This window comes from Manis javanica, chromosome 1, assembly GCF_040802235.1.
Source record: "Manis javanica isolate MJ-LG chromosome 1, MJ_LKY, whole genome shotgun sequence".
NCBI lineage: Eukaryota > Metazoa > Chordata > Mammalia > Pholidota > Manidae > Manis > Manis javanica.
The window spans coordinates 38,774,153-38,798,581 of record NC_133156.1 but is presented as its reverse complement, the minus strand read 5'-3'; the positions used below and the strand labels follow the sequence as shown (position 1 = coordinate 38,798,581).

Sequence of the window (24,429 nt, the reverse complement as noted above, 5' to 3'; positions counted from 1 at the left end):
TAGCCAGCAACACATTAGGGATGTTCTAGAAGGCCTGGAGTGTCATTTCCATGTCACGATTCTGTGAATAGTCAATAGCTATCCAAAGCTTTAACCTTCTCCTTTTCTGACTGCAGATCTGAGTTTATTAGGTTTAAGTGAGCATGAAGTTCAAAAGGAAGTTGTCCATTTAGCTGCTGTTAGTGGTTTCTTACCTTTGATGTAGACTCTAGGCAAGATGTTTTGGAAGGGTGCAGCATGCAGCAAATCACAGACTTCTTCTTGAGACTGCAATCAGAGCCATGGAAAGAAAGAGAAAACAATGTTCATTTTAAACCAGGAAGAATTTTCATCCCTAAAAACTTAAGCATTAGAGTCAGCAAGACCTCAGTTCAAATCCTGGGTCTTCTATTTGCTAGCTGTGTGATCTCTGGCAAGTTGCTTAACTTCTCTGAGCCTATTTATTATCTGCAAAATGAGGATGAGAATAGTACCTATTTTAATGGCTTGTTGTGAGGATTCAGTGAGAGAATGCATGACATAATAGCACAATCCCTTGCACATAATGAGCACACAATACACTTTCATTATAATCTTAGAAGGAATTTGTTGAAGATTTCGAATGAGCAACAGAGAAATCAAATAGGGATGATAGGCCCCCGACTCTGTTTCTTTGGTTGATGTGAGGCCTGTGTAGTCTCAAAGCAGGTGGCTGGGCCAATCTTCCAGTCCATTAATCCAGACGATGACTGTGTAAAGGTCCGTGTCTGGTTGGTTTTTCCACACCAGACAGCAACTAGTGAGTGAAGAGAGAACAGGACCCAGGATAGACAGGTTTCAATGTTGACTTGTTAGACAAAAAAGTTAGCTTTAAAAAACTTAAAAAGAGGGAAAAGCTTGGGGGAGGACAGACTAGAAGATATGGTGTAATAGGTTTACTGTCCCAGAACCAGCTCATGATCACTGGATTTCAGAATAAAGGGGCAGGGGAAGGCCTCCATGGGGCTTGGCTTCTCTTCTTTAAATTGCAGGGATTTGGATTAGGGGAGATCCAGGCTTCATTCAACTGACACTTTTGGATCCTAAGCATCTGAGAAACTCAGGATTGTGCAGTGCCCTTGGCCTTCTCTACCCAGGCATGCGTGGGTCATGGCCATCCTGGAAAGCTAGAAGGCCGGCTGCTCAGGAGGGGAACCCCAAACTCCTTCTTACTACCTATCAGTCCTTGAAATGAGGACTGCAGGAGGAGGAAGAGAGGACACAGGAACCCTTCAGAAGGACCTGCCTGATGTAACTGAATGTAATTCCCAGTCTCTTAGCCAGGGGGAAGTTTTCCCCCTTTAAGCTGTTTCTCCCCTGACCCATGAATCAAATAACCCGGTCTTTGTGGTCTATGCTATGTCTAATCTTAGATCTTTGGATTCATCATATGATCTGAAAATTCATCTTACTGATCATTCAGGCGAATCCTTAATTTATTAATATGTTTAATTACATTTATTGACTTTTGAGTGATGAACCAGCCTTAGATTCTTGGAATAAACCTCATGTGGTTGTGATGAATTATCCCTTTATTTAGTGCTGGGTTTTGTTTGCTAATATTTTGTTGAGGATTTCACTCTATATTCATGAAAGGCATTGACTTGTAGCTTTATTTTCAAGTGTCTTTGGATTTTGTATTAGGGAACATAAATTGGGAAGAGTTACCCCTTTTTTGTTTTGGGGAAGAGATAGTGCAGAATTGGTATTTCTTCCTGAAAAGTCTGATAGAACTCACAAGTGAAACAATGTGCACTTGCAGTGTTCTTCATTGGAATTTTTAAAAAAACTCAAAATAAAATCTCTTTAATAGGTATAGGGCTCTTCGGGTAATTGATTTTTTCCTTGTGTGAGTTTTGGGAGTTTGTGTTTCTCAAGGATTTGGCTCCTCATCTCTCCCAGGCTCCAGACTTGGATATTCAACTCCTTGCTGGATATCTCTATGTGGACATTCTATAGCACCACATTTTGAAAGCTGACCTCTTCTCCCCTTCTCAGCTGGGGTTCCCATGCTCACACAGGGTACAATCATCTCCTCATCTCCCCAAGCCTAAAACCTGGGCTCATTTTCTCTTTCTTCCTTTCCCATGCCCAGTAAGTCCCCCATCTCTTGCTTCTCTCCGCATTTCTCCGCACTGACCACCACGACACCATACGCTCCTTAAGGGTAGGGATGCTGTCTCTATTTTTGCCTATTATCCCCAGAGCCTATGACATTTATTTATTAATGAATGAATATTTGTTATTTCATATGTTTCTGAGATAAATAAACGAATTTATTTATCCACGAGTCTCCTCCAAGTACTAGGATACTGTTACATCCATTCATCCAAAAAATATTTACTGAGTACCAGGCATTGTTCTAGGCTTTGCAGATAGGATGTTGAACAAGTTACACTAGATCTTTGCCCTATGGAATTTACATTCCAGTTGATAGAGACAGATTAAAAACAAGTAAACAAATCAGAAATTTCAGATAGTAAAAAACACAAGAGGGTAATAGTCTAGAGAATATCTGAGCGTGAGGAAAGGACTACTTGAGAGAAGGTAGTTAGGGAAAATCTTTTTGAGGGGAGGTATCTCTGAAAGAAGAATGGAATGCAGTGAGGGAGCTAGCCTTATAGATGTGAAGAACATTCCAGCGCAAAGGTCCTGGGGCAGAAAGTAAGCTGGAGCATAGTGATTCTATGCTGGGAATCACAGGATAGCCCAAGGCCCTAACAGTAGGGAGGGCCAAATCAGATGAGGCTTCACAGGCTTGTATGAAGTCTGTATTTTATTTTAAATGCAAGGGAGAACTATGAAACTATTCTAAGAAGATTAGTATAATAGCCTCACTGCCAAGTTTTGTTATGTTTCTTTTTTCATCCAAAAATTTCATTTGCTCCTAGAAATATTTTCTTACTAGAAAAGTTGCCCATTGTATGAACTATCACTTCCTATTTTGTTAATGTTAATAAAATCGATCTTGGGAGCCACTTAGGGGATGAAGGAAGGGGATGAAGGAAGGGGATGAAGGCTCTGCGCCCTCTACAAGGGCAATGAGGCTGCTTTGTTCACTTTACACGACGAGCTTCCCCTTCAGATTTCTTTGGGGGAGATCCAAGTATTCCATTTACCCTCTCTGCACCTGACCCCCCACCCTGAGTTTGCAAACTGTAGGACAAGAGGCTCTTTGGTAGTGCTTCCTGCTGGCATGCTTCCTGTGTGTTCTCTACCTTTAATGCCACTTGTCAGTGAGGGTGAGGAAAGAGAGAAGGCAGTGATGTCCTAATAGAAGTGTCGAAGTACTTGGCTGGAAGCCCTCAAAGAGTGAGCTACGTGGCCATTTCTATTATGAGGTGGCTACATACTCGGCAACACATTTTGTTGAAGGTATTTATTCAGCATTCAATAGCTGAGGCCATTGCAACGGACAGAAAGATCTAGTTGAGAGTACGTAAAGGCCTGTGTACGGAATGGGAACAAGCTTCCACTGCGGTGCCAGTGCTAACGGCTGAGCAACCTCTTGTCTAATGTCTATCTTAAAGGATCCGCACTTGGCCTTCCACTCTGCCCAGGAACTCTTCAGCTCCTGGCCTGTGAAGGGCACCCAGAGTGCATTTTGCCCACTCACAGCCCTGGCTCTTTCTGCTCCAGCTGTGGCGCCTTTTGTGATAGGAACGCACTCTCCGTGCGCCATCAGAGAACATTTGCTTTCTCCTGGGAGTGCCTCTAACCCATCCCTTTCTACCACTCCCTTTGTGTAAGGGGATACTTTCAGATCTCAATGCAAGCATCCTTCCTTCCAGGAAAACTTCCCTGACCCGCCCCAATACCTGTGTGTGTGTCCTGAAAGAACCAAGTCCTTTTTCCCTTTACAACATTTGAACTCAAATCTGTTTTAGATATGACTGCGTGTGACTATTGGATTAATATCTACCTCCCCCTACTGGAATGTAACCTTCATGAAGGAGGGACAATGTCCATTTTTGGCCATATTTCAGCCTCAACAGTGAGCACAGTGCCTGGCATTTAGTAGATATTCATTAAGTATGTGGAAAAAAACCTGAATGTCTATGGCATATAGGGAATTGATACATTATTATTATTATAAGGGAGTTGAGAATCTGTACTACTTTGGGTTTTCTTTTATAGGCCTAGATGTTTCCCCTTATTACTAAGGGAAGTATTTTCTCTTCAACTTTACTGATTCCTCTGTATGAAGCATGTGAAGCATTTTTTAAGAAATGCTCCACGTAGTGGGATATTCGGGTGTCTTCTTTTCCTACCCCTCTCTCCCTTCCTCCCTGTTTTTTCCCTACTTGTATTTAGAATTCTACATTGAACATGTATTTCTTTAATTAATTTGAAAAAAACTCTGAAAGTAACCAATTCTTAACTTTAAGGAGCTTTTGGATTACTGATGCTGGAACCAGCGGGAAGGAAATGAAATCCTAGCATGCCTCTTGGTCCAACAAGGCACAATATTTGCACAGGTTTAATAATTTTAATAGTTTTGTTTTAGGCTACCCTTAAAGACAAATCACAGATACAGAAGAAAATACCAATGTTACAAAATGCAGCTGTGATCATATAAAAGTAAAAGTGTAGTGACAGGAGGGAGGAGGTGGAAGTGTCAGGAGTTGGAAGTCAGGAGTGTTAATTTCCTTGTCTTTCATGGAAAGGAGTAAAACATCAAATAATGTTACCAAAAGAAGCAACAGAGGTGTAAGTATATTATCTCTGACTAGAGGGAAAAACAGAAGCAGTAAGTGATATAATCAAATATTGAGAGGATGAGAGGATGAGATGGGAGAGGTGTAAATGAGCTAAAAATCTCTTTCCAACCAGGAGTCAACAAGTATTGCCTAAAGTTGCGAATTAAGAATATAAATGATTAAAACAGGTTGCCTTGGAGGCTGGGATACAGGTGGGGGAGGCTCAGTGGAGTCAATAATGGTGTTTTTCATCATAAGCCCATCTGTATTATTTGATTTGCTATCATATGCAATCAAGAACAATTTAAATGGAACAAATGAAGAGGGCGGATTCAATGGTCTCTAAGGGTCCTTCCCTACAACTGAAAATCTGTAACAACATAACTGCACTGTTCTTCAGGAAAGGAGAGGCAACAAGCATTTCCTGAGTGCTAACTATGTGTCAGGTGCTTTATACCTTTTGTCTGCTTTGCCCCAGGACATCCTGTGGGGTAGCTCTTCCAATCCCCGTCCTCTGTGCCAGACCAGAGACTCTCAGAGAGGCGATGTTGCCTAATGAGGCCCGCACAACGGTAAGAGAGCAGCAGGGCTGACAGTGGGGAGGCCCAGGGTCACCTCACTTCAACACCCATTGCTTTTTCATGACAGCCCATGCAGCCAAAGCCTCAACAAGCTTGAAGTATTTTCCCTTCATACACACACATGATGAAAAAAATAAGAAATTATCAAAAGTTGAAACAGGAGAAAATTACTTAAAATCTCACCACCTGAGAAACTTCTGAGCTTCACTCATATCTGATAAGATCACATCTTTTTGCTTTATTTACTGGGTTTCTGGTCATATCTAACATTTCTTAAACTTAAAAAGCAGCGATACATATGTATTCTGAAGAAGAATGAAGAGTCTTGAATCATCTCCTAGGCAAAGAAACAGATAATTACTGAAACCTCCAACCCCCAGATGTAACCTTTATCCTGAATTTGTGTAAATAATTGTTTTCCAGACAATTAATTTTTGAAGATCTGCTGATGTGATTCCAAGGTAAATAACTGGACCACTCATGTACCAGCTTCTACCTATAAATCCTTCTTTCCCGACCCTCCCAAATCAAAGTTCTCCACCCATTCTTACCCAGCCTCCAAAGCCCCATTCAGGCTCTACCTTCTAGGAGTCTTCTGAGCCTCTGCAGCTTACAGTGGTTTTCTTTTTAAAGACTTGCCAGAGCCCTGTGCTCATTCTGGAGCCCCACCACACTGTCTGCAGGTTGAGCTGTCTAATCTTGCCCCAGCCCAGAATCTCCAAGTCTATTTCAGATGGAGAATCAGAGCAGTGTTTCATTTCCCATGCAAACACTGATTAAAAAAGTCTTCTCGGAGGCACCAGCCATACTCAGGACCTGCATTGGGTCTGACACAAGAGGCCAACAAGAACATAGAGAACATGGGTATAATGTTATCTAGAGACCAAACAAGGAGGTGCCCAATTATGCACACTTTCATTGTGCATAGGATATGGCCTGGAAGAAATTAAGTCGCTTGCTCATTCATTTATTCATACAACAAACAGTAGGCTTCCACTACACACAAGTCTCTCTGCAAAGTTTTGGAGAAACACTAGTAATTGAAGCAGACCTGATATATGGCCCTCACTAAGATGATGAGAAAAACGAGTAAATGGACAATTCTAGGAAGAGCTACAATTTGGGGCATGCATCAGGCCATGGAGATACATAAGTGGTACAGCCAACCCAGACTCCAGGGAGGATGATAGGGAAGGCTTTCTGGAGAAGAAAGGACTAAGGTGAGACCTGAACCAGAGGTGAGCATTGGACAGGTGAGGGGCTGACAGCTGAGTAAGATGGAAGCTTTCAGGTCTGGGGAAGGCGATCTGAGACGAATAAGGAGGAGTTAGCAGGAGGCAGATCAGGAAGGACCTTGCAAGTCTTGCTTAGGCGTTCTGACACTATATGGATGGTTTCTTGCAGGGATATGGCCCAGTTTCACTTTCTGGCTGCAAGAGAGATGAAGGATTGTGGGAGAACAGAGGGGTGTTCTCTCTCTGTTCTCAGGAGAGAAAGGAGGGCCTGGGGTAGTGGCGGTGGAGATTGAGAGGAAGCAGACATCAGAGACCTGATGACAGCCTGCATATGAGGGCAGAGAGAGGGAGAGGACCCCCATGCAGAGCCTTGGCATGGTCAGAGGACAGAGTGGGTTGGGGGGGCAGGAGGAAGCCGAGACTGGATCTGGGCAACATGAATTTTGGATGTCTGTGGACTTCTAAGAGAAGATGTTGAAAAGGCAGGGAGATGGAAGGTCTGGGGCCCCACGGAGTCTGGGGAGTGGATCCGAACTTGGGAATCATCAGCATGAGGATGGAAGCTGACTTCAGGAGAAGGGTGGTGTTGGGTGAGCTTCTCAAGCCGACCAGATCCTTCCAGAGAAACACTAAATTCCTTGCAGAGAGTAGGCACTTGCTGAAATATGACCTGAAGAGCAGAACTGCAGAGAATGAGGTCGTGATGGCTTTCAGACAGGCCCGAGAGGTGGGCAGGGTTTTGAACAGCAGGCAGGGAAGATGCAATTACAGAGGGGAGATGAGATCAAAACTAGGATCGCTGATGTGAGGAGAGCACAAAATCATCAGTGAGGGCTTGTGAGGGAGGGTGGGCTGGCAGGGCTGCAGGCAGCCAGGAGCCAGGCCCTGGGGCTTGAGGGGACTTACAGGAAAGGCTGAGTCAAAGCCTTCTTGCTGTGGGAGCAGGAGAGAAGGGGACTCATGGCAATCATGGTAACTGATGGCCTGCTTATTAGGCTCTGGTGACTGTGTTCATCACCTCATTTAATGCAGACTCTAGGCAGTAGGTATAAGTGTTCCTGTGAACCGTACCCTTCTGTGAGCTGAAATTGTGTAAGTGAAGAAACAATTACCATTAATTTATATGGGACATTTTGAGCATTCCCAGACCCTAAAAATAACCTCTCATAGGCTTTTCTGATACTTTAGGACACATCTTGCTAACGGATGCACAAAGTAAAATCGAGATAGGGCACAGATGCTCACAGACACCATGCAAAGTTCTGGAGGCCAGATGCTGAGATGTTGAGTGTGGTTTCCGGGGAAGGAGCTTGGCGGCGCCCCTCCCATTGCTCAGGGTGCACCTGCCCCTAGATGGCTGCTGTCAAACACTGAACACTATTCTTGCATTTTGCCTTTTTACATAAAAATGAACATCCAAGGATTTCCTTTGGTTAGCCAAAAAGGTATTAATGTAGGTCTTTCATTAAAAAGATGGTGTGATGTGAACTTCTGAACACAGGGGATACCTGTACTCAGCCTCAGCATTTTGGGGTGTTAAAACAAAGGCTCAGATAATTTAATCATTTTTTAGAGTTTCACAGATATTAATAGAGGTAAGACTTGAACCCAGAATTTCTAGGTCTAAAGATATGCCCTTTCCAGTAAGCACCTGGAAATAAGCCTGAAATCAGGCTGAGACAGCCTGATGTGATTCACCCTTGTCTCCCCCTTTGCCTTTTGATGTATTTTTAGTCTTATTCTGTGTAATGGTCTCTAGATTTAGTGACACTATTTCTTTAATCATAAGGCACTTTGTGTTTTTTGGGGAATAGGCAGTATGTAAATAAATATAATAATACTTCTTATTAAAAGAAGAAATGGATGATAAACTGTAGCTGAGACCTCTCAGGTTTCTCTTGCTGCCTCAGGCCTGGCCTGATCCGCACGTGGTCACTGGGCCTGCAGGACAATCATTTTTCCTAAAACTAGCCGTACTCTGCTCTTTTATTCTGCTCCACTTGCTGAGTTTTACAGCCTTGAAGGGACACAGATTTTTCTTCAGAGGGACAAAGACATGAAGATTCCCCTATGCCTGAAGCGAGTCTCAAGTTTGGAATGCTGATTTTAAAACCCCAAGCAGCCAATTAGAACCACTGGGTGGTAAATATCCTCACCATCTGAGTTTCCTTTATTCATCATTAGGTCCAGCAGACTCTGCCCCCAGAAGACATTTCCTTGAGAACCATTTTGCAGGCCCAAAATGCTGGGTGTTGGGAGGGAGAGGCTGGGCCTGCAGTGTGGTTCATGCAAGAGCAAAAGCCCCAGGGAATGATGTTCATTGCAAATCACTGGGATGTGAAATCAGCAAATTCATGGACTGGAAAAAAAAAAGGAATTAAATCTGAGTTTTAATTGGAAAAAGACCCATGGTCTTCCTTCCATCATGCTGCCTTGAAATGGGAACAGCTGGCTGGTTAATACTATCCACTTAGTGTCCATGCCTTGCTATATTTTCTTGTTATACTGGACTGTGCATCTGCCTAAGATGAAGTAGGCATTTCACTTGCCTCCAGATATCAAAGCAGAGCAAACTCCAGTATCTAGAATGTCAGTCTAGAGGGATCTCAGACCCTAGTTGCTTTCATTTGGAGATAATGTCACCTTGTCTTTATGTTTGTGTCTATGCTTCTATTTTTGGTGGGAGTGAGGGAAGGTGGGGGAGTGGGGTTTGATCTCCAGCAGAGATGACAAAAAGCATCCCCAGGGCTGCCAGGAATAGTTTATATGACCAGGATACTGCCCAAGGCGGATCCCATCCTAGGGGTGCCAAACGGATTGTAGACATCGGATTGTTTATAATGAATATTTTCTAGCAGATACATTTTGTTCTTTAAAAACCAGTATGTCACAATAATCTTTCAAAGGAAATAAGTGAAACATCTTAATGCAGGATACCCTTTCATGATTTGTCTGAAGGCAACATGTGCTAGTGGTGGTCCTGGGGTCATTTCATGTACCGCCCATGATTGAGAGGCAGTGATCACTTATGGAGAGGATTCTGACACCACTGTCAGGATTGATTATGAATGCCTGCCTTGGGCTAGAATTGGGGTAATGGCACTCAAGTCAAAAATTTGTTATCCTTGATTTCTAAGAACCATCAACATTTCAGTTACTTCACATGTGTTAACTGACTTGACATTTGTAATTTTCTTCTGGAAATGCACCCAGTACTTAATTCAGCCTCTAGACAAAGGATGTCCTCTGAAAAAATGATTTGGCAGATACGGGTTTCCTCCCAGCTGTAAGATATAATGGACATATAAGGTTGTGTGAATTAAAGGTGTACAGCGTGATGATCTGACACACATACATTACAAAATGATTGCCACAATAAGGTCAGGTAACACATCTGCCAACTCCATTACCCTTTTTTGTTGTGTTGGTGGTGGTGGTGAGAACATCGAAGATCTACTCTCTAAGCAGCTTTTGAGTATATAATACAGTACTGTTAACTACAGTCACTAAGCTGTACAGTAAATCCCAGCAGATGTTTTTAAAATTGTTACTCTGGCCCCTTTCTTTTTGTTAGCTTAGTATTTATGTTCATTTTTGAAAAAATAGAAAATGAGGATAACTTTTTTTTTAATGGAAGAAAAATTATCATCCTGCTACTTGGGGTCATTGTTGATAATTTTTTGGGGTTTACCCTGACAGGTTCTTCTATGCATATAATATTTAAGCATATGTTTTAACATAGGAATGGGGTATAAAATACCTAGTCTTCTGGAATCTACTTTTGTCACTCAGCATATACTATCAACATCTTAGCCATGTATAGTACAGAGTTTCTATTTTAATGTTTTTCTTTGGTTTGCTTTTGGGTGTTTTTGGCTTGGAGGAATCTTTAGGTTCCCTCACACCCCCTTGTGGGTGACCACCCTACTTCTCATAATTATTTGATAAATGAATACCCGCTGAAGTACTGGCTCTCACAGCATGATCTTTCTCCCAACCTGTCCCAGTAGCTTTTGTATTTTAGTGGGGCTTTTAAAGATCAGGAAACATTGCAAATCAGCAGAGTGAGTCTCTAAAAGAATTTCAGACACTGAACTAGAAAATGGAGGAGATGCTTTTGTTATGGGTGGGGTGGGGGTCCTCTTGGTGCCCCTTGAATTATAATACCACGCAGGAAATGAAGGATTGGCCTTGACCCTCAGTGCAGATCTTCAGTGTACCTCGGTTTCCTTATCTGTGACTTGACCTTCAAAGTCTGCTGGATGGTTCAGTTGTACAGCCAGGGAAAGAGCGGTAATAAGAGACGAGGCTGGTGGAGTAGGCATGGCTGAATTCTCCCAGCCTTATGCGTAAAATTGGGAGTGAGAATTTTAAGTACAATGAGAGACCACCAGTCACTTCTAAGCAGGAGGGTAACATGAACTGATTTAAAATTTTATGAAGATCTTTTTGCTGCTCTGTGGGAAAGTCAATGCTATTGTTTTATCCCCCCATGCTTTACCCTCTAATGAGTCCCACCCTAGCAAGAATGGAAAGGTAGTGGTCCTCCAAGCACTGGGTTTGAGGCATTTCTCTTACACTGAGCATGGGGAGAAGGCACTATTGTTTTCCTTTTTCTAAAAGACCCTGAAGTAGAGGGAAAGTCTCCCTGCCGTGGCCCGTGAGGAGAGGCAGCCAGCAGGGTGTTCTCTCGGGGCCACCACAAACCCTGCGTGGCCTCTTCCTAATCAGGACTGGCCAGCCGCCCCGGCTTCCATGCCTTCCCCAGCTTCCCTGGCCTTTCCATGATCCTGTACTGATACCTCCCGTGGTAAACCAAATAAACAGAGGGCAGCATGAGAGTCGCAGCTGAGTTTGGCATTAGCAGATGCCTATATACATTTAAAAGATGAGGTCAGGAGTAGCTCCTTTCTGAGCATATGTTACCAAAAATAAATCTCACCAACCAGTAGAAGTAGCTGGAAAAAAACCAAGAACCCTCATGACTTCTTCCTCCTTATACCTTGTGACCTTGTCTGCTTAGTGACCCTTTTTCTTCTCTGTTTTCCAGATTCCATGATGAAGTTTCCTTCCCCTGCTCAAATGTGTGTTATGAAAAATATTAAACATAAAAAAAGTTTGAAAGAACAATTCATATCCTATACTCTCAACGTAGAGTCACAATGAACCTCTTCTACCAAATCTGCTTTGACTGTTTTACTGAATCATTTGAAAGTAAGCTGAAGCCACTGTATTACTTAGCCTTAAATACTTCAGCATGCAACTCCTAAAAACAAGGACATCCTCCTGTGTAAACAGTATTGTGATCACGTATGTTAAAAAAAAATTCTTGATAGCATGTAAATGCAGTCAGTACTAAATTTCCTCAGTTGTTCCTAAAACATTTTTTCTACAGCTTTTTTTTTGGAACCACAGTCAAACCAGGGTTTTTTTTAAAGTGTAAAGAAGAAGCAATCTCTGTGCAAAAAAGAGATTGCTTCTTCAGTGGTACCCTCGCTTAGGAACTGCCGTGTGTTCCTGCTTCTGCAGAGGGTCCTCTCTGGGAGGAGCTAACGAGTGATAATTGCTATTTGGTAGTGTTTGCCGTCACCAAGTGTCATCTAATGCATGTTATTCCTACTGCTTAGGACAACCACTGACATATTATAGTTATGAGAAAAGTAATCACTGAAGATTAACAAGAACCACAAACTACTATAAAACTGCTCTCAGTCAACAGAGCATGTGAAAGTGAAGAGGTTTTTGGAGACAAGATGCAAAAATATTTCACTTTACGGAACCCACATAAAAATTCTTCAAGGGATGAGTATTTATTTTTGTATTGCTTTCAGTCTTAAAATTTTCCTTTTCTACTTTACTTAACTTAAAACTGATGGACCATTAGGGATTTTCATTAAATACCTTGAACTCTCACCCAGTTGCTCCTAACTCACTCGCCCTATGAAGCTAATTGGAGACTTGATTTCTCTTGGCTCAAGGATGCCATAAAGATTCAGGATACATATATCAAAAAAACAGGGTCAATGTGACCCTGTGCGTGTCAGATTCGTGTAGAACAGCACTAGAGTCTACCTTTAAGTTCTGTTTCTGGGTGAAAAACTATGTACCCGTTTTAGCTGATTTCCTAATGGATATCATCAGACCAATCTCAAAACAATACTTTCTTAAATAACATCCTGAGTTTTGAGAAAAAAAAAAACAGTAACATTAATATGTTTTTGTCTGTCAAGGGACTGGAAAATCGGGGGTCGAGGACCCCACAGGAATCCCTGCTCTGCTTTTCTGGCTGGCAGGGACAGAGGTATAGGGCCTAATCAGAGAGCCGGGATTCTAAACTTTCCCTTATATGGATACACACAGATGGCTAGTGTGTTTCCAGCACACTGGTATTCAGTCCCAGGGATGGAGGTTATAGACCCCCCACAACCATCACAACCCTCCTTTGTACAGAAGCGACAAGCTACAGCTTCCAGCGCCTCATTTAGGATTCCAGGCCCAGTGGACCGCTCAACTGAGATAGGCTGCATCTCCTCCTACTTCGCAGGTCCCTCATTCCAGAGCTCTTTGTGGCCCTGGCTGAATAAATCAGGAATTTAATCTCATTGGATTCTGTGTGGAGGGGTCTTTCCCCACCAACCCAAGCCTCACTTTATTAATGCTAAATATTACCGTGTCTCACCTCCACCCTGTCACCCACCCCCTGAACTGTAAAGGGGAAAAAAGAATTCTTATTCTGGATCAGAATCATGTCTGGTCAACTGGGAAAGAAACTGGCCTAGAAAGTAACTTTTCCTTTCCTTCAAGTGCATGTCAATGTCTCCCAAGGTTGGCATTTCCCAAAGTGAAGGAATTGGGGGTACAGGGAAGTAGTATTTAGTAATAGTAAGTCACAAGGAGAAAGGGTTTCCTTTTCAGTTTCCTATCAATCTTTCTCACAGTTTTAATGAGAAAGTCTCCATTTGGATTCAGCGTGTCTTAACATTTGCTAATCTCCATTTTTAACTGAGAGAGCAGGTTTCAGGTTCAGAGGCCTGGGCAGGCAGCAGCTGGAATTATAGTACCTTGATACATCAGTGACTAACCTTTGAAAACACTAATTAAGAAGATTCCTTCTAGATCAGAGGTTCTACACCCTGGCTACAAACAGAATCAAGTGTGGAGCTTTTAGCCAGGTAATTTATCCAGGGCCTCACTTATAAATTTTTGTTTCCCTTGGAGTGGGGTGGTGTGCAGACACAGGCTGTTTAAGGAGCTTTTTGGGTGACTTTCATGAGCAGCTACAGCTGAGACCACTCTGCTGCCTCCTGGGTGTGTGAGATGCCCACTGTATGACAACATCAGCAGAGCAAACTGCATTATGACCCCTGAACCCTCTGCTTCTAGGCATTCTGCCCATTGAGGTCTCCTGATAGAAATGTCATCAATACAGAAATGAATAACCAAGGCTCTGATTTCCTGGCAATTACTGGTAAGGCTAACGAAATGAGCATATGTTTCAAATAACTAAGGTTGGCTCTGGACTACGGTGACTGCTTCTGTCTCAAGTGGAATGCGACTTTGGACAAAAAGCAGGTATGTTTCTAATCATCATCTAGGCCAGAGCTGAAACGTCCTCCCTCATCAATCAGGCCATAGTTAATTACACGGGGTGCTGAGGATTCCAAACAGCCTCATGTGGGAAATCTTTCCTATCTTCCCTTCCTGCTTCCACAGATGTGTTCTTGTTTCACACCACTCTTCTCTCTGTTGTTTTTCATCTAGGCTGATGGTCTCCAAACTTTTTGGATCACACACATTCATCATTAAAATTCTGAGCAAACACCTCAGTCGACACATATTTGTATCATCAACTCTGGAAAGCTGTCACTGTCCAACAGGGTGTTAATAAATATGAAGGCTCACTTTCTTAATTTTTTTTAGTTAAGTACACAGTTAAAGGCTCTGATCATCTGTCCAGCCCCCAGAGGGCTAAGTCTCCAAGCTGAAGGCTAGGGCACAGACGGTAAACAGGGCTATCAGAGAAGGGATCAGGCCCGACCATCCCCGAGCCCTGGAGTCTCACACACTGCCTGGCCTGTGGAGGGCTCTTGGTTATGGCGTCAGAACCAGCGACTCAGAGCTGTCAGACCGTTTTTGCAGGTACCTGAAATGCCGATGAGCCTCTCCAGCTTCCTTTCCAGATTAGGACAGGTCTGAAAGGATGTAAAAGTTCTTTAAAAGAGTAATTCAAGCCATGGAGAGGGAAGGTGTTATTGGGATTCAGGATGCCTTCCTGCCACAAAGCCTGGCTCATTTTCAGTGAAGACCACCACGTGGCTCTGGGTCCGGGCCAGAGGAAACACTCAAAGGGGTGGGCCGAGGGGCGCTGTTTGAAGGTGCCTAGGTGCAGGGACAGAATGTGCCACCTAGACAGCTGGAGAAGTCTTTCTTAGGCTTATGCACAAATAACTGTGGATGAACTACAGGCAGAAATACAGACTAAGGGTCAGAGATGGGTGGGAGGGTGGGCTTGTGTTTTACTTCCCATGCATCAGGATTGGGTACATTGGCTAAGTGTGAGAATACTTCCTCCTATGGGAAAAAGGTAGTAAATGTTTACTGCACTCACCTCAAAAAAAAATTTGGAGTGAAAAGTGGAAAGTAGAAGACCTCTAGCCCCTGCCCACTGAACCCCATAGAGGTAACCACTTTTCTCAGCATGGTGAATGTTCTATGTTCTTTTTGACTTTTTAACTTTTATAACTAAACAAAGTAAAAAAATAAATATATGAAAAAATGAATATTAATATGCCAGGACATAAAACAACCTGGAAGGATATCCTTGGCAATGTAAACAGCGGTTAGTTTTAGTGTAGCAATGTGGTTTTTGTTTTCTTTCTGCTTCTCTGGGGCATCCAGCAATTAACTGACTTCAGTTATTCAGTAAGAAAAACAAAAAAAAAAAGGGATTATAAAGTAGAAGCAGAGGATAGAAGACTCCGATGGGCAAGGGAACTAGAACAAAACCCACAAGGCAATCTGCCAAGATTGGCAGAACGCCCTCTTCCCCAGGTGGGCTGACTCTGAGGAGCTGCGGTTCTCGGCCCCACTCCTGCACTGGCTGTGGCCCTGGGGGAGCTGTCTCCCTCTCAGGGCCTCAGTTTCCTATCTGGGAAGTGTGGGATTGCACTAAATCAGTGGCTGTCCACAGGGGGAGGTTTTGTCCCCCAGAGGAGCATCAGGCAGCATCTGGAGGCTCTTTTGGTTGTCACCCTAGGAGCTTGTGGGTAAAGCCCAAAGAGGCTGCTCAGCATCCTACCCGACGGTGGACAGGCCCCTGCAACAAAGGGCTCCTGGTGCAGAAGGTCAGCACTGCAGAGCTTGAGAAACCTGCCCTGGGTGGCCTCTGACCCAGATCTGACCAGCGTTAGATTCTGCGAGTTCAGGCCCAGACTGCTGCTGCCTCTTGTAATAGAAGTAATGCTCTCATGACAGCAGGTGGACTGTGGCCCATTCAACTACAAGGAGGAGAGGGGAAATAAACAGCGGGGCCAAAGGCAGGGAACACTCTCAAGTCCTAGGGGGAGGCACTGCAGCAAAAGGCCCACAGAAGGGCTGACTCCTCCCAGCGACTCAGGCCCTCCCTTGCTCACGTCAGCAACTAGGGCCCGGGCCCTCTTCTGGTGTGTGTCAGCATAATGAACACTGGGCTGATAGCTTCAACACCACACAAATTTGCAAAAAAAACTTGGCGACTATGTAATCTTTCCCCAATGACCACCTAGTGATTTCCCAGGGTAGGTGATACTACAGGAAACAAAAGCTGTTAACAACAGAATTTCCTTTAAAAACATAACAGAATTCTAAATAGATACTTAAATGCTGATTCATTTCAGATTAGATTTACATATTTAAGAAACTCCCATAACAAGACACTTAGCGGACACTAGGTGAGTGACAGACACACAGCACTGTCGCTGCAGAGCGGGGGAGAAGGTCTTTTCAATCGGTGGTGCTGGGACAACTTGGAAAGAAATAGAATTGAATTTCTACCTCCCACTAAACACAAACATCAATTCCAGGTCAATAACGGACTTAAAGTTCTGTTAAGCCTTGAAAAAAAGCTAACTTCTAAAACCTTTAGGACATATCTTCATGACTTCAGAGTAGGGAAGATGTTTCTTAAACAAGTCACAAAAACATCAACCATGTAGGGGAAAAAAATGACAACTACACTAAGGCTCAAGAACTTCTGTTTATCAAAAGAAAAGCCACAGAAAATATTTGCAATACACGTACCCATAATATATCAATACTGCCCACAAATCAATAAGAAAAAGAAAAGTCAATTAAAAGGCAAAAATAGTGTACAGCATTTCACAAAAAAGGCTGCCCAAGTGGCAATACCACATGGAAAGAGGCTCAGCATCACTGATTTTCAGGGGAATCAAAACCAGAAGGAGATGTCACAACACATCTTCCAGAATGGCGATGGCTCAAAAAGTCAGGCAATCCAAGTGCTCAGGAGGATGTGAAGAAATAAAGACTCTCATACATTGCTAAATGGGAGAGTAAATTGGTAGCATCCCTTTGTAAAGCTATCTGGCAGTATCTACTGAAGCTAAACATATGCCTACACATTGGCCCAGCCATTCTAACAGTAGGTAAATTCACCTAATAAAAGTGAGAGCATATATCCCTGAAAAGAAATGTGCAAGGGTACTCATGACATCTTTATTCATAACAGTTTAACTCTGTAAACACCCAACTGTCCATCCACAGTAAAATGGATGATTCAATTAGTCTATATGCTATGAGAATACTGAATATTCCATACATTACTGTACACATGTTAGACCATAATTAATAATGCCAGGTGAACAAAACAACCCAACTCCACAGATACAGGGGTTTCTGTACTAATACTGCATCCTGAACTTTGAGAAACATTTGCAAGCACATACTTTAAAGAATATAACTTTGTCCACGTAATCAGCCTTTTCAGTTTATACTCTGTCCACCTACATATTAATGATATATTAATAATCTCTGTTAAAAAGCAAAAAGGCAAGCTACAGAATGAGGAAGCTGTTTGTAGCATATATGCCAATATGGGACCTCCAACCAGAGAGAACTACAAATCTATTAGGGAAAAAAATAACTCAAGGGAAAGACGGGCAAAAGGCTTCTTCTCACTTTGTATTTTTCAGTATCACTCTAGTTTTTCTAAGACTATTATATACTACTCCCATCTTTGAAATTAATTTTTAGTTCAGTAATAATATATGAAGGTACTTTCCTTATAAAACAGGAGATATCCTGTAAAGCTAGTGTTCTGTTGATCTCTAATTCCAGTTTCCTCCCTGACACCTAGAGAAAATGACAACTATTTGGTATGCATTTTTTCTAGATTTTTGTTTCAGTGCAGTGTTATTTTGTGGGTTTTACTTTTCTGTTTACTTTACATGTATGGAATCATAATGTGTGTTTGTCCTGAGACCTGTTTTTTTTTTTTTGCTCAATATTACAGCTTTCACCATTCTCTAGGTTGGTATGTGCAAAGCGACTTCAGTACTTTACGCTTTTCAACTTCCTTATTTCCTTTCTTTTGCTGTTGGTAATTAGTACCCATCTTTAATGAGGAAAATGGATATGATATGACTCATATTCTCAAAAGATGTTGTCTTAGCTAAGGGATTTCCCCAGCTGCCTAAGTAGAAAGCACAGTGCCCAGTTTTGGGGCACCCTGACCTTGCTCTGTGCCCTGATGCCCCTCAGCACTGGGATTAGTACTTGAAACCTATGCTTTCATTCTTCCACCTCTGCTGCTGATGTGCTGTGTGACCTCAGGAGAGTTGCTCCCCTCTCTGTTCCGGTTCTCCATGTCCTCACTTATGAATAGAGGGGTAGGAGCACATATACTGCTGGGGTCTCTCTCACCTCTGAAGGTCTCTGACCCTGAGTATCTTGCTGTCCTCAGTGATATATGCAGGTGACCACCCAGGCAGGGATGCCTGGGAAAAGTTTTCCTTTCCTTGTAGCCCCATCCAGTCTGCCTGTTGGGGTCTGTCTTGGGGAGCTTAACTGATGCTCTCAGGTCACAGCTCCTGGTGAAAGGAGGTGCTAACAAGGACTGTGGCATCAGGGCCCAGCCCTCCCCCACCTCCCTCCTCCTGCTGCCCCTACATGTCTCCATGAGGCCTTGAGCAGAGCAGTATTCCCTCCTTAATCTTATCCCCGTGACTTCCAAAGGCTAAGTTGCCATAGCAACCTAGGCCCACTGAGCCATGCTAAAAACCTGTTACCACCAAGTAGAGCACTTAGTTGTCTCGAGAGTACATTTAAAGGGGAACAGCGAGGCAATTATTCCTTACAGAGGAAGAACAAAACAGCGCGCATCTCAGCCTCTCTGGTGGGAAGGGTCTGGGGGGGCAGCTGGGAGGTGTCCCTCCTTGCCAAGATGGCTCCCTCCAGGTCCCACAGTCGGAGGCAAGAATCCCCCTGGGCTCTTCCCGCAGCTCCGGCCATTGTCACCTCCTCATCTCTCTCTCTCTCCCTTTCTTCCATCGCCTTCCTGATTCCCTCCTTTTCCCTCCCCTCTCCAGGGCCTTCTGCCTCAGAGGGGATCCCTGGGCAGGACACCTGACACAGCCTTGTCCTTCACTTGGCTCACAGTCAGTTCTTCTCCCCGAGGCCAAAGGGACTTTAAAGAGTCAGCCAGACTCCTCCTCTCCATTTCCCGACCCACCGGTGCTTCCCACAGGGCCCAGAGGCCCCAGCCTGCCTCCCCCGCCAGGCCCCAACCCGTGCCCTTTGCCTCTTCACCAGTTCGCTCCTGCGTTCTCCCATCTCCAAAACAGCACCTGTCTCCCGACACGCGTCTCTCTCTCTCTGGCCTCCTTCCCTGTTTAGTCCTTCTCGGCTCGCCCCACCACCTGAATTCAAACTTTGGTTGCTGACTTCTTCAATCACCTCCCTCTCCAGAATAAAAATGGCAGTAATTTGGTCTCTCTTACTCATGCCATTTAGCCACAACCCAGAAAGGCGCCTGGCAGAGCTCACAATGCCCCTTTGCTGAACGAGCGTACGGCTAGGAAGATGCAGAACCAGATGCCCAGGGGTCCCCACCTAGCCCAGCGGCCCTGGCGATAACAACCCTCTGCTTCCTTCCACCGCTGGGCTGCACGCGACCCCTGGCCTGCAGGGCTGGGGCAAGCACAGGTTGGGAGGGACAGTGATGGCTGAGTGGGCCCCTGAATCATCCAGGAGGGCTGGCGGCTGGGGAGGGACAATGTGGCAGAGAAAGTGTGCACTGCTCCTGCGTGGTCCTGAGGGGTGGCAGCAGGGAGACATGCTTTTGCTCATTACACTCTGCATGCCCTTTACATGTGTCGTCTCCTTTCAGCCTTTAAACTACTCTTAGGTGCAGAATCACTGCCTCCTCTCACAACAAATGAAGATAACACGACCTGCCCGTCCCTCGTCCTGGAGTAGTTGTCCCCAGCTGTTCACCAGGCAAACTCCTGCTCACTCACAGGTCACCTCCTCAGGGAGGTCCTCCCTCTCCCCTAAGACACACCAAGTTCTCGGTTTTATGTTCCCACTGGACCCTGTACGCATCCCCCGTAGCACCTGCTGTAATTGTAAGCGCATCATTTCTGTGTAGACCTGCTCAGTGCAGTCTCCCTGCTGCTCCCCAGGACATGAGGCAGGGCCCGGCTGCTGCTACACCCCCAGTGCAGCGCCGGACAAGGAATTCTTTTGTTTTATGAGTGGATGGAAAACTAAAACTTCAACAGGTTGCCAAGGTCCTGCAGCTAACTCCAGGGACTGTGAACCTCCCACTGTTCAAATGTTTGGAGCTGTCTGCAAATGGAATAGAGATGTAGTGCGTATGCCACACCGAGGGCGTGAGTCTGTGCCTCAGGGCCTCCCAGGCAGGCAGCAGTAGCGGGGCCTAGAGTATCTGGCTGGGTTGGGGGCCCCTTCCAGCCTGGAGACACTCCCTTCCTTGGGGCTCGAAACTCACCAGGGCTTGCTCTATGAGCAGGCAGAACAGGATGGCATTGCCCACCTCCCTCAGGCTCTGGAACACATCTGTTTTGAGCTCAGCATACTCAATGATGTCCTTCAGCTGGTGATGGAAGAACTCCAGGATCCCTGGCAGGTGAAGGGACACAGTTAGCAGGAAACTGAGACTAGCAGCCAGGCTTATGAGCAGCAGCCCAGGACCCGATGGGACAGCGAAGAGCCAAACCCGCACCCGTGGCCCACGGGCGAGCCTGCCTTCAGGGCTCAGCACTAGAGAAAGCTAGGAGGCCGGCTCAGACCTTTTTGGAACAAAACAAAACACACACACAGCTCTGGATCTGTCCAGTCTCTTTAAAAAGTTGCCTGAATTCCTAACAATGACAGGAATTAATGTTTATTTATAGGTGTTAGATATCATGCTAAGCACTTTATCTGCAGTATCTCACTGGATACTTGTAACAATACAATGAACTAGGTAGGCACTGTTACTCCCTTTTCCAGAGGCTCGGAGAGGGGCAAGCAGCATGCCCATATTCACACGGCTAGTTAAGTGTGGCTGCTGGGATTGAAAACCAGAGCTTTAGGGTCCCAGGCCTTTCCTGTTGTGAATCATACAGACCCAGCACCTGACATCTTGGCTTTCTGAAAAGACACCAAGTGCCAAACTCACAGTCTCCGTCTATCTCTAATCTCCAGGTCCCAGATCCAGTCCCTGCTCCATTCACTGGTAGGAAAAGAAAGAATTATTTCTCTGCCCAGAAGCTGAGTGGCAAAAACTCCTGTTCCTTGATTCACCTTAGAAATGTCACTTTGTACCACCGCCTGGGACACAGTCTCCCAAAAATGGACAGAGGAAGGAATCCTAGAGGTGCTGAGCTAATGAAGACTTCTGCAAGTAAACCTTGCTGTTCATTGTTTGTTTATTATTAAAAAATTTTTTATATTGAGGTACATACAATAAAATGCACAAATCTTAATGTACAGCTTGAAGAATTCTGACATGTGTCTATACTCACATAACCATCACCCAGGTTGCGATATCAAACATTTTCACGGATTTTTTCCCTTTTTACCTATTCTCCCCATCTCCCAACCCCTCCCCTATGGCAACCACCAGTCTGTTCTTTGGGTCTATGAGTCCATTTCCATTTTGTTTGTTCACTTGTTTTGTGGGTTAGATTCTACACCTAAGTGAAATTGTATGGTGTTTGTCTTTGTCTGACTTCTGTCCCTTTGGCTGTTCATTATTTAAACGTTGCACATTTGCTGCCCTCTCCTAGCTCCCAGCAGTCCTGTGAGGCAGGCCCAACAGGCGACATTCACCTTCACTGATGGAGGACGATACTACTGCCCAGAGGGATTAAGAATTGTTCAAGGCCCTCAGGCTGGTGGCAGCGGGGGTAGGATGCAAGCCCAGCGCTCTGCGGGCCTGCATGTGAGAGGAGCACATACTCTAAGGTGGACGGCCGGAGCCCTCCACCGTGGCTGGGCTCGGAGTATTTCCGTCACCACCCTGCCCTGTTGCCCATCACCAACCTGGGGAGCCATACTCATGCCGGGGCAGGCGGCAGATCTTGGGCATCACCTCGATCAGTGTTTTCACATACTGGAGAATGGTCCCTTGGAGCTGACAAAAGAGGAGTACGAGATGAGCGAAACAGGCCATCGTTGCTGCCCATGTGCCCCTCTGGGCTGAATGTGGGCCTCCTGGAGCTTGAGGGGGTTCTGTGCGGACTGTGGGTAGTTGCTGTGGACTCAATGTTTGTATCCCCCTAAAATTCATATGTTGAGACCCTGATCACCAACGTAGTGATACTGGGAGGTGGGGCCCTCATGATGGGATTAATGCCCCTCTAAGAAGAGACGAGAGAGGGATGATCTCTGCCGTGGGAGGACACCGTGAGAAGGCAGCTGAGAACCAGGAGGCGTGTCCTCACTAGAGCCCACCAGTGCTTGCACCCTGGTCCTGGACTTCTATCATCCAGAACTGTGAGGAATAAACATTTGTTGTGTAAACCACCCAGTCTGCAGTGTGTTTTCATATTAGCCCAAGCTGCCTGACAGTGAGGTGTTGCTCCCTGGGAGGTGGGAGCAGGTTCTTGCCCAAAGGTGGGGGACATCTGCCCTAGAGAAGGGAAATGGGCCTTTATAATATAGAATAAGGAGCTTTCTCTTACTTCCTTGGGCTCACAGACTTCCAGAAGGGGAATTTCTAGGTATGGGATCCTTCCTAGAGCTGGGGTACTTATATGAGCTCCAGACTAAGAGCTAAAATGAAATGAGGCCAGGAAGTTTGGAGGAGACACATCATCTAATTAAAGCATGGAAAATACACAGCACATTTATCCTGTATCCAAGGCAGACATCTTTAATCAATTTCCACATTTTCCTATATAACTCTGGATTCAGCTTCACCATCTCTAACTACCCATGGCCCACACACAGCTGCCACAGGAGGAGTTAGCAGGTGAATCCCATTTGCTATTCCCGACATGGTTATATGGTAACTTCAGTTATTACTCTTTTGTCACCTCAAAATTTCAGGAAAATGTATAAATATGTCAGCTTTGTTTTAGCAGTGTTGTGGGGAACTAAATGAGGTTCAGATGATCATATCTGGGCAGATACAGGGTTCCCTTGATGCCAGTACAGTATTGGTAGCAGTGTTTAGCAAGAAATCCCAGGGGGGAAAAAGCATGGTGATTGATTAGAGATGTCTGCCATGAGCACAGGAGGGGAAGAGCACAGCACATGTGTCACAGATTTGCCACACTCAAATGAGAAAACACAGTACAGGAGGGGAGTGTGAGCAGTCAGTAGTAGGCCTCAAAATCAGTCAAAATCAGGATTGTTGGGTTCAGTCATAAATATAAGTGGCGACCTCTGGGTCAGAAAAATGAGAAGCAAAGCCACACATCAGAAGGTGCACAGAAATGTTAAAGAGAAACCAAGGGATAAGGACAAAGGATTCCCGTGGTGATACCTATACACAGAGCTGAAGGCAGGTCCCAGTCCTTACTGAGGTCCATCCTTACCAAGCTCTTGACGATCTTCAGCAGTTCCTCCATGACCACAGCGATGCCCTGGTAACCCAGGAGTCTGCAGATGGTCTTAAAATGAGGGGGCCCCACAAAGTTCCTGTAGGAGCTGTAGATGTGGCTATAGGCAATGTTGAGAGGCTGGAAAACAGAGGTTGTAGCAAAGTAAGCAGCTGAGAACTGAATAGATGCAGCATGAGTGCTGGTGGGAGATGTTTTGCTGATACAAACCTGATGTCATCCACTCTCTCTCACGGGGAACTCTGTGAATGGGTTTATAAGATTCTGGCCATGGAGAGAGATATGATCAATAACCACAGGATGGAGTACAGATCACTAGATGGAGCAGGAGTTGCCTGGCCAAAGAGGAGAAAGGACTTTCCGGCAAATATCATTTTTACAGGGACTCCTGCCACCTATGACTGACTGTCTACACACAAACCAGGACTTCTACAAACTGAGCCATGGGGTGAGGGTAAGACAGATGACTTCCTTTCTCTAGAGACATGTTTGGCGCTAGAAGAACCATATGAAGACTCAATAGCTGATTCAACATTTTCTTCTATTTTTAATTGTCTCCATCTCTAACAGATGGGGTCTTGGGAATGAACTGGCCTGGCAGTCAGAAGCCTCTGCTAAGTGCATGGGAAATCACCTAGGCTTTTTAAGCCTCAGTTTCTTCATCTGTGAAATAAGGGGATTGGGTTACATCTGGTGTTCCATAACTTTTCAAGTAGCAGTCCACAGGAAAGATGGAACCCAGTGTGTGAGACAGAACAGTTGTTCTGCTTGGGTGCCGACCGGGTGACTAGAGCCCTGGCCCCTTCTGTCATGCTCTGGACTCCGT

The 24,429-nt window shown here is 44.8% G+C and overlaps 1 protein-coding gene across 3 annotated transcripts in view; it reads right to left on the bottom strand.

The window, feature by feature from the left end:
- The window catches only part of CYFIP2 (cytoplasmic FMR1 interacting protein 2), a 117,266-nt gene that overhangs the window by 12,777 nt on the left and 80,060 nt on the right, over nucleotides 1–24,429 (bottom strand). For all 3 annotated transcript variants that reach the window (XM_037025120.2, XM_037025121.2, XM_017677272.3), the window contains 4 exons: nucleotides 23,580–23,723; nucleotides 22,081–22,171; nucleotides 20,543–20,673; nucleotides 195–267 (listed from right to left, as the gene is read on the bottom strand). In XM_037025120.2, coding sequence (XP_036881015.1) covers nucleotides 195–267; nucleotides 20,543–20,673; nucleotides 22,081–22,171; nucleotides 23,580–23,723 — 439 coding nt within the window. The remainder of the gene's footprint in view (nucleotides 1–194; nucleotides 268–20,542; nucleotides 20,674–22,080; nucleotides 22,172–23,579; nucleotides 23,724–24,429) is intronic.